Source organism: Aphidius gifuensis, linkage group LG1 (assembly GCF_014905175.1).
Source record: "Aphidius gifuensis isolate YNYX2018 linkage group LG1, ASM1490517v1, whole genome shotgun sequence".
Taxonomy (NCBI): domain Eukaryota; kingdom Metazoa; phylum Arthropoda; class Insecta; order Hymenoptera; family Braconidae; genus Aphidius; species Aphidius gifuensis.
Window position 1 is genome coordinate 3,322,289 of NC_057788.1, and position 13,059 is coordinate 3,335,347.

The window sequence follows — 13,059 nt, forward strand, 5'->3', positions numbered from 1 at the left end:
GTTGCCACTATGCTAGTTATCTCTGTGTGTCTAAAAGAGCCGACACCTATGTTACAGTAAACATTGTGAATTCATCAATAATTTTCATTGAATGGTTTGTATTAAAATTTTTCCATATTTAAAATATATTTCATCGTAATAAATCATCAAGATTACTTGATATAAAATTTATAATTTTATTTTTATCTTATCTTATAATTTTAATTTAAAAAAAATAAAAAATAATTATAAAAATTTACTGGTTTTTAAATATAATATATATGAAAATATAATTTGCCTTTCGCGCTCCAGTTTATGTCACGGTCGAAAGTTTTTATATTTGGAAATATATTTTTTTTTTGAAATTGATAAAAACGAGTTTACCGGACGCTTTTGACCTTGTAAGAAGAAAAAAATAATAAATGAAAAAAACGTGATTCATACTAAAAAGAAAGATGAAGAATTAAATTTTTCTTTTGATGGTAATTTGTAGTTTATGTTTACATAACTTTTTACTAAGCAAGGGCAGACTGATGCCAAAGGCCAAGATCCTCAACTCAGGTACAAAGTCAGCTTAACTTAATAATAATTATAAAAATTTATATATACATTATAATATATTGTTAAATTTATTTTTCGTAATATTATAAATATATTTCGCAAAATATTTCATTGGGCTATGTTGCATGACTCAACGATAAATTTTTTTTCACTTCTGTTCGATGTATCACTTTCACTCTCATTGAGTTTATCTTAAAATTACCTCTATTTTGTCTCAATGTTATTTTTTTTTATTTTAACATAAATAAAATAACAAAAAAAAAAAAAAAATATTAAATATTTATATTATTTATAATTTACCATCAATAGTCAAAAAAAGTATTAACTTATGGAAATTTAAATTTTTTTCGAATAATCGTCTTATGATTTCGAAAGGGAAAAAGGCTATAGAAAATTATCGAAAGTAAAGGTTACGAATTGGCCTTTTTTTTTTTTTCTTTTCTCCAACCATTGAAATATTAAATTCCATTGAATATATATTCAATTTTTAAATAAAAATTTACAATCGAAATTTATTTAATATTCGTTATTTTTTTTTCGAAACAAATTTAGAAAAATTAAATTTATATGATAAAAAGTTTAAAAATACAAAATTATATACGTATGATAATTAGTTAATTTTTACAATGAAAAAAAAAAAATGCGTTGTTGTTTGACCAGATGAATTGATCGTGGTGTTCATGGTCCATGGTCCATTCGCATTACACACAGCTTCACTTGTGAATATAAACCAAGATCGTTAACGACGTCATCAAGATATTCAGTCAGGATACACGGAAGGAGAGAATAATAAGAAAAAATATATATAAATTATATATATATCCAAAGGTGAAATAAGTTTGTGTATCTCAATGATAGTAAAAGTGTGGGTAAATTTGATATATAGTTTTGTTATACAAGTAACATTGCATGTGTGTTGTATCAAAGCATTCAACAGACTCACCAAGTCTTGAGCAGTCTTAAACAGACAACCAAAGACCAGTTTAACTCTGACTTTACCACAATAAACAGCCATCAATTATTTTTGGCTTAAAATTATTGTGGTTTTATATTATTTATTAACAAAAGAAAAAAAAAACATTTAAACTTGATTTTTTTTATTAGCTATTACTATGAGCATAGTTTGTCGTAGTAAAATATCATTTTAATTATATTTTTTGATAATTAATTATTAAATATAAAAATTATTTATTTAAATAAACTGGTAAATAAATATTTTCTTTACATAATAATTTGTTGAATATTATAATTAAGTTATTTTTATTGATAAAAAAAAAGGACATTTTATTTATGGAAATATATCGAGCGATAAATTTATACTAAAATAATTATAATACAAATTTTTTATCAAGTGATTGTTAATTTATGTTAAATAAAATGATTAATATTGTGATGGAAAAAAAATTTATAATTTATATTACTAGTGATGAAAGCGATTAAAGGTGTCAAGTGTTTATTTATTATTTTTCAAAAGTAAAAAAAAAAAGCTAATTTCTCGTAAAATTTTTAAATGAAAAAAATTTTTTTTAAGCTTCAGAAACAACTGAAAATAACAAATTGAATTTATCGTCACGCAATTACACAATTTAGGCAAAAAAGGATTACGTGTTCAAATATTTATAAAAGAAAAAAAAAATAAAATAAAACAAATTGCATTCTGGAGTATTTTTAAATTTCACAACAATAATAATTCGATGTCAAGTGAAACAAAAAGATTTTTTTAAAATTATTTTGATATGTCAGCGGTTGGTGACTTTTGATATACTTGAATAATGAATTTATACATGTTGAAATTAAAAATAAAAAAAAAAACAAATTGGAAAAGTGTATTGAGATTAACGTAAAGTTATGAAATAGTTTCTCTTGATTTCGTAAATATTAATTTTATGAAATTGGAATTAAAAAGTAAATTTAATTTTGTGTTATAAATGATTTGTTTGTTAGATATATAAATCATTGAATCACCCACAATCAAGCTAAAGTTAAAAGAAAGAAAAATAGAAAAAATTCCTTGTGTTGTTGTTTTATTTTTTTCTGTCGGAAAATTATTAATCACAGTCAAGTAAACTAATTGTTTAGCAAAAAAAAAAACTCTTGTTTTCAATTAGACTCATTGCTAAAGTAGATTAGTTAATTAGTTAAGTGTTACATCAGGTGTATCATATTGAAAAAAAAATAAATAAATACGTTAATGTTTAATTAAACTCAATGGCATAAACATTTTTTTTTTCATTGAATATTTTTTGCCTGATTAATTAGTTTATTGTTGATAAAAAAAAATTAATGTTATGATTATATTTATTGAATAGAAATGGAGGTTCCAGGATCAACTGGAGCAACTTCAATTGAGTTAAAAACAAGAAGAGCACAATTTCAAACACAAGCATCAACACTTGATACAAGAAGAAGACAAGCTGTTTGTGTTAGACGTGCATTTAAAAAATATGGACCAAAAAGTAATCCAAATATAATACTTGATGGTTTGAATATGACTGTACCCAAAGGTACCATGTAAGTGTTATAAATTATAATATATACAAAGTTTTTTATATAATTAAGAATAATATTTATTTAATTAAAGATATGGTCTATTGGGTGCAAGTGGTTGTGGTAAAACAACACTATTATCATGTATTGTTGGTCGTCGTCGTCTTGATGACGGTGAAATATGGGTCCTGGGTGGTAAACCTGGTTCAAAAGGTTCTGGTGTACCTGGACCTCGAGTTGGTTATATGCCACAAGAAATAGCTCTCTATGGTGAATTTTCAATTCGTGAAACATTTATATATTTTGGCTGGTGTGCTGGCATGACAACAACTCAAGTTGATGAAAAACTTGATTTTTTATTAAAATTATTAGATTTACCAAATGAAAATCGTTTTGTTAAAAATTTATCTGGTGGACAACAAAGAAGAGTATCAATTGCAGCAACATTATTAGCTGATCCAGAATTATTAATATTAGATGAACCAACAGTTGGTGTTGATCCAGTATTACGTCAAAGTATATGGGATCATCTTGTACAAATAACAAAAGATGGTAATAAAACAATAATTGTTACAACTCATTATATTGAAGAAACAAGACAAGCTGGTATGATTGGTTTAATGAGAAGTGGTAGATTTTTAGCTGAAGAATCACCAAGTAGATTAATGGAAATGCATCGTTTAGATACACTTGAAGAAGTATTTCTTAAATTATCAAAACGACAAAATATGGGATTACGACGTAGAAGTTCAATATTAAGTAGTGTTACTGGTGTTGTACCTGATTTTGATGTTGAAGATGAAATGAGTGGTGAATTTGGTGATAATGTATCAATATCAAGTAGAAGAAGAAGTATTGCACCAGCTACAGATACAACAGATAATTTACCAGAACTACCACCAGAAGAAAAAGGTACAACAAATTTTAAAATGTTAAATCCACAACATATGAAAGCAATAATATGGAAAAATTTTTTATGGATGTGGAGAAATGTTGGTATTATGTTATTTATTATTGGTCTTCCAGTTGTACAAATAATATTATTTTGTTTATCAATTGGTAAAGATCCAGTTGGTTTAAATATTGCAATTGTTAATCATGAATTAAATAATAGTATGGAAACATGTGTACCAACAATTGGTTGTGATATTAATATGTTATCTTGTCGTTATCTTCAACATTTAAAAAAACGTAAAGTTGAATATTCACATTATGATAATGAGGATGAATCAAAACATGCTGTTGAAAAAGGATGGTCATGGGCAGCTATATCATTTTCTAAAAATTATTCAGAATCATTATTTGCAAGAATAAATAAAGGAAGATTTGCTGATGAAGCTGATATTATTTATGGAGACATGGATGTCGTTATGGATATGTCAAGTAAGTTATTTATTTATTTTTTTTAATTTAAAAAATTCTCTTTTATATTTATTTATTTTATATTTCATGTCAACGTAGATCAACAAATTGGACAATTATTACAACGTGATTTACTTTATTCATATCAAGATTTTGCTAGAGACGTAACAGTTGCTTGTAATTTAAGTGCAAAATTGACTGCCATTCCTGTAGCAGTAAGTTATCATCATCATCATCATTTTATTTATTTATTTATTTATTTTTAAATTATTTAAATTATTTGCAGTTTCAAACACCAATTTATGGTCCAACAGCACCAAATTTTACTGACTTTGCAGCACCAGGAATAATTTTAACGTAAGTATAAATAATAATTTTCTATGATTAATCAATAATCACAAGCAATATTCAATTTAAATATAAATTTTTTATCTTTTTAGAATAATATTTTTTCTATCAGTGGCATTGACATCTGGTGCAATGTTACTAGAACGTAATGAGGGTCTACTTGAAAGAAGTCTCGTGTCTGGTATTACCGGAACTGAAGTATTATTTGGTCAAGTTGTTACACAATTTACTGTTATGACTGGACAAACAATGATGGTTCTTATATTTACATTTGCAATATTTAAATTGACATGTGAAGGTGACATTGTACTTGTTACAATATTAACAATATTAACTGGTCTTTGTGGTATGTGTTTTGGTTTTGTTGTTGCATGTAGTTGTGAAAATGAAAGAAGTGCCACTTATATGGCTATGGGAAGTTTTTTACCAATTGTTATGCTTTGTGGTATAATATGGCCAGTTGAAGGAATGCATCCAATTTTGCGAGCAATTAGTTTTTTTTTACCGCTTACTAAAAGTACTGAATCAATTCGTGCTATGTTAGCAAGAGGATGGGGAATGAGTGAACCAGCTGTTTATGAAGGTTTTATTTCAACTTTTGTTTGGATTATTGTCTTTCAAACAGTTGCCATTTTGTTAATTAAATTTAAAAAAGGATAATTATTTGTTTTTTTTTTATATCCTCAAAATTATTATTATATTTTTTTTTTTTTTCAATTAAAATTTATTAAACTTACAGTATTTTTTTTATAATAAAATTTATTTCATAAATTGAAAATTTTTTATTTTAAATACACAATTTTATTCGAAATACAAAAATTTTTCGATCGAAATTTTTTTACAGGTGCAAGTTTAATTGACATAAATATAAATACCTCAGCTTGAGTTATTTTTTTTTTGTACAGTAGAATAATTTTATTTACTACTTTGACGTACAAGCTCATAAAATAAAAAATCAAAAATAAAAAAAAAAATATATTAGTTATAAATTATAATTAATTTACATGTGTTTTTAATTATTATTAGTCAGGCTGTAATATTGAAGGAAAATTTAATCTGTTATAAAAAAATAAATTTGAAAAATCTTTTCTTTTTTTTTTTTAAATTATATAAATATATATAAAATTGTAATTAAAATTATTCCATGTGGAATACAACAAGTTTATCGAAATTTATTGTTACAAGAAAATTTATACTATACAAGATGTAGAAAATAAAAAAACAACAAGTGTTAAAATCTATTTTTAATTTTTAGCTTTACTCTTTGAATTATTGTCCTAATTGAATTGACCCTGATCATAAATATGTATAATAAATTTTTTATTTATTCAATTAACTTGCCAAGATAATATTTAAATATCGTAGAAACATTTTTTAAAAATTTTAATTAGTTTTTTTAACGTCATGAGCATTCGATGACAATAAATATTTAAATATTCTCAAAAGTATTTTTAATAAATAGTACATTATACTGATGATAAAAAAAGTAATAGCAATAATAACAATTCCAACATCAATTAGATATCGTTGATACCAATTTAAAGACGAAGCGGATGTTTTTAAATATTCATTACCATTACCACGTGCAATAAATTCCACCCACCAGACAGCTGTTTCTAACGGTGTCATTGGACGATCATGCCAAGCTTTTTGTAGCTTTTTTGCATTTTCATAATAACTAAAAATAAAGGTCAACATAAATAACATTTATAAATTTATTTATTTATTTTTACCTTGTGTCATTGAAAATTTTATCAATTGCTAATTTTAATGTTTTGGCATTTAAATTTTTCCATTCAATTATTTCAGCAATACCGCGTTTTTTAGCAGCAGCTGAATTTACAAATTGATCACCATAAAATGGTACCAAACACATTGGTACACCACCTGAAATTCCTTCATTCATACCAAGTAAACCTGTATAATAATAATTAAAATTTAATAAATTATAAAATTTTGTAATTTAAATAAATTATTAAATACCTCCATGTCCCAAGTAACCCTTTGTATTTGGGTGATCTTAAACAACAAAAAATATATCAAATAAAACCAAATAAATAATTTACAAAATAACAAAAATTATATTTACGTAATATTGCTGATTGTGGTAGCCATTTTCGAATGATAAAATTTGGCGGTATCCAATCGAAACGATCAGTTTCAAATTTCCAAATAACTTTTTGTGGTATATTACCAAGTACTTCAAATATTTCTTTCAATGTTTCATTATTCATAGAGCTAGATTTAATCATTGAGCCTAAACTAAAATACAAAACACCCTCATTGGCATTATCAAGAATTTTTTTTAAATCATTTGGTAAATTTTGTGGCTTAATATGAATTCCACCAATTTCAATAATATTTGGATTATCTGGTTTGGCACCATGAAGTGAATAATGTGTATTTACTAAAATTGCTGATGTATTAGCAGCAATGTCAGATAGACGTCCAATGTCATGGCCAAATGCATCATCAACAATATCTTGAATTTTCCAAGTGGTTATTGTATCATAAATAAAATTTGATAATACAAATATTAATGAATTTATCATACGTTGATGAAAATTCATATTTGTACTGTATTCTGTTAATATTGATGGCACATAACTTGGATTATCAGGATTTATCATTCGGCTACTTGTCCAAGGCACTAAAATAAATTTGTTTTTTTATTTATCAGTTAGTATATATAATCAAATGAATGATAATTAAAATAAATGAAAAATATTTATACTTAGTACGTGAGTTGAGATACCAATAAGTGGAGCATTAAAATGACTTGAAAAAGCAACATGACAATCAGTATTAAATGTCTCTGTGATTACAATATCAAATTTAACATCTCTTGATTTTATCAATTTTTGTACATTTTTATTTTTAAATGTTGTTGTGCAACTTTTAGCACTTAGTTGATTTAAATATAGTACTTCTAATATTGGTGTTAATGGACTGTGTTTAATGTCTTTAACATCAACAATATTTAAAAACTTATCATCTGGTCCAGCAAGACCAATGTCTTTATAATTTTTCAATAATTCAGAATTATTATCTCTTGGAAAATATGATATTACTGTTAGATCATGTCCACGATTTGCAAGTTCTTCCAACAATGGTTTAAATACATCAAAATGACTCTTTCCATAATGACCAAAAACACCAAGTATTCGATATTTTTTATTTGATATTTTTGTATTTAATAAATCATCATTTGCATAACATAATTCAACAAATATTAACAATAATAAAAAAATTATATTTATTGATAAATAATTATGTTTTTTATTAATTATCATTATTTTTTTTTATTTAAATTTCTATTGATGTAAATCACGTAAATTAAAATTGATTAACTCACAAAATTAATACACACTTTAGATGATTAAAAAAGTCAAGGTTAAATAAATTTTAAATTTTTGTATTTACATTAAAAAAATAAAATACTTTTTTTAACAACAACACGTTTAATTATATTTATTATTTGATGCTTTTTTTTTTTTTTTTTTTATGTAATACCTAGTGGTAATGATATTCACTGTTTCACCTAGTTCACTAGAGGCATTGACCAACACGTTACAATTCAAATGACAACCAAAATAATATTGAATTGATCTAAGCTGTTTCTCAACACAGATAGATGAATAGCATTATATAATTTATATCAGTCCCTCTCTGATGTGGTGAAACTTTTAATATTAAATTAAGTATATGATTATTTTTAGAAACAGGAACCACTGAGTAACTCTCAAGAGAACAATTATACTATTCTAATAAGTACATAGCATTCGTTGTATGAATTATCATCATGTACTAAAAAAATTTTTATATATGTTTTTTTTTTATACACAGCTCTGTACACAGTATCGGGGCTTCAATAAAAGTATCACATATCAATTTATTATCTTGTTAATTTAATTTCATTTCAATATAAAATGTCTCGAATAATATGTTGTCATAATGATTAGATTAATTAATTTAAACAAACATTACTGATTTGTTTTTTATTTTTTTTTAGTAAATTTTTTATTGTTATCTATTTAATTTAATTTATATTTGTGTTTTTTTTTAAATATGAAATTTAATATTGTAGAAAATAAATACGTATTGAGTATTGACAAATATGTTTAGGTAAATTTTTTATAAATCTACTCGTATATTTTAATTATGAGGAAAAATAATAACCAGTTTGTAGAATTTCATTGTAGCAAAGTATTTTGCGTTGTAAAAATTATTTATTATACTCAAACATTTACATTTAGATTTTATTTATTCGTATAAATTATATAATTAACAATAAAAAAAAAAATAGTCGGGTCAAGGATATGATGCTGGTATTAAAAAGCTTAGCTTTGCAAAATTAATAAATAATAAAAACACAATATATTTATTGACTGTTGAAATATAATTAAATTTTTATTGAAATATAATTACTAAATAATTTATAATAATTTATAATATTTTAAAAGTCGTATCATTAGTTTTTTTTGGATAAGATGCTTGAGGATATGGATTGAAGTTTTCAACTCCAGGAAGATTTTCGCCTTTAATAAGAGCTTTTGTTGCTGGATCTGGATTCCACGCTGTGTACCACAATGGATGACTTTTTCTAGGCCATGTACTTATCAAATCAACATAAGACCATTGACCACCAGCTCCTGGAGGAAGAAGTCTTGGATCTCGATTGTCAACTTGTTCATTTGTGCTTTCTTTATTTTGAGGCAATATACCAGATGCATAGAAAGGTCTTTGACAATGTACTTGTTGTATGACAATAACTGCTAGGAAAATTAAAATTTTCATCTGACAAAATAAATTTAAAAAAACATTATAAAATAAATGCCAAGTAATTAAAAATTTAAAATTTAAAAGACACTTACTTTTGATTGATATATAACACTTATTAAAACTGTAATAAACCGAGTATTTTAATCGAGTTGAATTTTCAAAATAAAAAGGATAACTAAGTCATGAATGATTGCCTTTTTATATGCAAAATATTCCAAGTGTTATTCAACAGATATCAATAACAAAAAAAATTTGTCAACATTTATAAAGCTGAACAAATAAAAATGATTTATTCTCATAATCTCATATTAATTAAGCTTAAACAAGCAGATATAATAAAAGTACATAAAATTTTTATGTCAAACAAAAATATATTCATTTAAAATTGAGGTACAAAAAAATCAACGAAAAATAAATAAAATAATTTCATTGCCAATCAAATATCGCTTGAAAGACATCTGTCTGATTTTTCGTTTTTTTTTTTTTTTTGTTTTTTTATACAGCAAAGTTGTTATGATTTAAAAAAAAATGAATAAATCATGATTTTTTAAATATAATATCTTGATAAATAAATAATAAGACATATCAGTAAATTAATTATATTATGATATTTTTTAATAATTAAATTTATTTTATTTCCAGGAAATTACACAAATTACTCGATCATCTTATTTACTCGTTGTATCAAATCAAAAATCTTAAAGTTAAAATAACACTGGTAATTAAATTCAAGGTCTACCAAGTTTACAACTGTGAACAATTGCGAATGATTCAGTATAAAGTAATTTACAATCAGCTGCATTATTTTCAAATGACATTTCACCAACTTTAAATTCTGGATTAACAGCAACCTTAAAAAACAAAAAAAATTTAACGAAATTTAACAAAGCAAGGGCTCGATTAAAAAATTAGAAAAAAGGATTAATTATATATTTTAAAAAATTACTTTGAAGGTATATTGGCCTGGCAAAAGCTCAGATATATCAACCCATTGACAATCAATATTGTATCGATAAATATCACTGCAATTAACTCTTATTCCTTGATCACCATAATTTGCACATTTATATCTAAATCATTTACAAAAATAATATTATGTAAGTACATAGTTTTGTTTTGTTTATTTTTTGGCTTTTTATTTTAATGTTATATAATTTTTAAAACAAACCTTGGTATTGTTCCCGGCATACACTGATTATCTTCAAGACAAAATGATGCTTTATGACCCTCAGCAACTCTCTTACCAGTCGAATCAATTATATCAAAAGTTGCAAATACTTCCATTGAATGATAATGCCTAAAATAATTCGATTTAATAAAAAAAAATGTGTTTATTATTTTTATATATATTTTTTTTACTTACATATGACACATGTGCCATTCCCAGAGCTTTTTTGGTACATTAGGACGAAAATCATCAGTTCCAGAATTTAATATTTTAGCTGTAAATTTTAATAATCTACGAGTTTCACGATGCCAATCATTTGATTGTCGTTGGATTTTATAAGCTTGTGAACCAATACAATTTTCTTCCATTGCACATTGTAATTTATATAATTCTCTGTCTTCTAAATGAGCTGTTCTCATTAATTCAACATGATCAACAACTAAATCAGCTATATTCCATTTACAAATAACACTTGCAACATTTTCAATATTACCTATATATAATATAATTTTATAAATATTTTTAAATTTCAAAATTATATACAAATTAATTGTTTGATTGAAAAAATAATTTTACCTGGGCATTGTTTAATTGTATCATGCAAACAATCAGAAATAGATTTTTCATTTCCACGACATTTAATTCCACTCATGGAAATTGGTAATTTTTGATTATTTGAGTAATTTATTTGTATTGCTTTTGATGCATAGCCAAAATTTAATTGACGACAAACAACACCAGCTTCTAATAATGACCATCCATCACCACAAACAGCTCCCCAATCTAAATTTAGTACAAATAAACATTTGTAGATTAAATTATTTTTTTTTTTTTCAAATAATTATTTACCATCATTTCCAAGTTTTATTTCTACTCTTCCTTCATTTCTATTTTGACCATTTGCAAGACGTAATTTTACAAATTTGTAAGAATCATTTATGGTACTTTTTTTTGATTGATAATCATATGTTTTTTTTGGTCTTTCTTCATCAATACAAATAACACCAGCAGCTTCACTACTATCACAATTATAATTTCCCCAATGATCAAAACGACATTTCGACAATGATTGTTCAGTTCCATCACAAAACATATTGTTTAACCAAAATCGTCCTAAAAAATAAACAAGAAAAAAACTATATTTTGTGTATTTTCATCAAGTATTATTTGAATTTAATGAAAAGTAAATTTTTTTCTCACTTCGTGCTTGTCCAAAACGTGCATTTCTTGTTGCTTCAATAGCCCCATCGAAACCCAATTGTCGACATACAATTGTTGCCTCCAAATGATCCCATTCATCATCACATATATTTCCCCATTTTCCTTCATGAAGAATCTCAACATTTCCTATATATAAATAACCAAATAATCTTTTTAAAAAAATCATAAAAACAAATAAACTTTAAAATTAAACTTACCCTCATTATTATATTTACCACCAACAAGTTTAACAGCACCATCTTTTTTTTTTAATCTACGTATATCTTTGCCAGTTCTTCTAGATCTCATTCCTTTTTTTTTATGTACACCATCAACATTAATCACCATAAATATTATCAATAAAATAATAATTGATAATTTAAATTTTTTCATTTTTTTTTTCATAATTAATATATAAAATTATTATATTAATTTTAAATAAATTTTATAATATATATGTTTGCTAGTTGTTGAGATACTGACGCGTTAAAGACATTTGTCATCGTTAATAAATATTAAATGTGGGGTGAAGAATATATATACATATTTTACAAGTAATTATTTTCTAGAAAAATTTGCGTGATTTAATTCCGTCAGTTGTATGACGATATTAGTATATGACGTGATTTTATTACCGCATAATTTCCCCTACTCAATTTTTTTGACATTATATATTTTATATATTTTTATGTGTTTTTTTGCTCAATTAAATGTAGTGCAGTCAAGTGTCCTTCGCCTCGGCATCTGTTCAATGTTGCTAGACAGATTAATCGGTCAGTCCTTCATTGTGCATCTGGATAAAATCCTAGAATATTATAGCTATTTTATTTTCATTATAAGTAGATGGATGTAAATGATGACTGCTTTATATACGAGGTTTATCAAAATAAGGGGATCTTTTAGTATATTATTTATTTAGCCTTGTAATATTTGATGATGTTAAAAATTAAAAATTATATTTGTGTCTGGTTTATTTGATTTTTATCAAGTTTAAATTATTAACTTGTTTATTATTTAATTATATATTTTTATGTTTAAATTAATGTAAAAAGCCTTTTTTTTTTTAAAATAATTTTTAGCTAGTTTTATATTGAAATTAAAAATTTAATCATTAGGTAAATTATAGTTAAATTTATTTTATAAAAAAGTTCAATTTGTTAGCTAATTTTTTC

General features: G+C 24.4%; 3 protein-coding genes across 8 annotated transcripts; 1 reads left to right on the plus strand and 2 right to left on the minus strand.

The window, feature by feature from the left end:
- Nucleotides 1-30: 30 nt before the first annotated feature.
- LOC122860988 (ABC transporter G family member 20-like) lies at nucleotides 31-5,978 on the plus strand. 6 transcript variants are annotated; one of them, XM_044165101.1, is made up of 7 exons: nucleotides 51-94; nucleotides 1,201-1,405; nucleotides 2,850-3,051; nucleotides 3,122-4,410; nucleotides 4,489-4,604; nucleotides 4,676-4,746; nucleotides 4,830-5,978. In XM_044165101.1, exons 3-7 carry the CDS (start codon nucleotides 2,852-2,854, stop codon nucleotides 5,395-5,397), a joined length of 2,244 nt encoding a protein of 747 aa, XP_044021036.1. In that variant the 5' UTR covers nucleotides 51-94; nucleotides 1,201-1,405; nucleotides 2,850-2,851; the 3' UTR covers nucleotides 5,398-5,978. The 6 variants fall into 6 exon arrangements, with proteins under 6 accessions (XP_044021038.1, XP_044021036.1, XP_044021039.1 ...); XM_044165104.1 differs by having other exon boundaries at nucleotides 1,201-1,368; XM_044165103.1 differs by lacking the exon at nucleotides 1,201-1,405 and having other exon boundaries at nucleotides 31-94.
- Nucleotides 5,882-8,546, minus strand: LOC122860991 (UDP-glucosyltransferase 2-like). The gene is made up of 5 exons (XM_044165110.1): nucleotides 7,472-8,546; nucleotides 6,827-7,387; nucleotides 6,721-6,756; nucleotides 6,471-6,654; nucleotides 5,882-6,415 (listed from the first exon to the last, which is right to left on the minus strand). Exons 1-5 carry the CDS (start codon nucleotides 8,028-8,030, stop codon nucleotides 6,121-6,123), a joined length of 1,635 nt encoding a protein of 544 aa, XP_044021045.1. The 5' UTR covers nucleotides 8,031-8,546; the 3' UTR covers nucleotides 5,882-6,120.
- Nucleotides 8,547-9,714: 1,168 nt separating this feature from the next.
- On the minus strand, nucleotides 9,715-12,374 carry LOC122860993 (lysyl oxidase homolog 2-like). The gene is made up of 8 exons (XM_044165111.1): nucleotides 12,106-12,374; nucleotides 11,888-12,034; nucleotides 11,537-11,800; nucleotides 11,264-11,470; nucleotides 10,883-11,180; nucleotides 10,688-10,816; nucleotides 10,466-10,589; nucleotides 9,715-10,370 (listed from the first exon to the last, which is right to left on the minus strand). The coding sequence occupies exons 1-8, from the start codon at nucleotides 12,290-12,292 to the stop codon at nucleotides 10,248-10,250; spliced, it is 1,479 nt and encodes a 492-aa protein (XP_044021046.1). The 5' UTR covers nucleotides 12,293-12,374; the 3' UTR covers nucleotides 9,715-10,247.
- Between the last annotated feature and the right edge of the window lie 685 nt (nucleotides 12,375-13,059).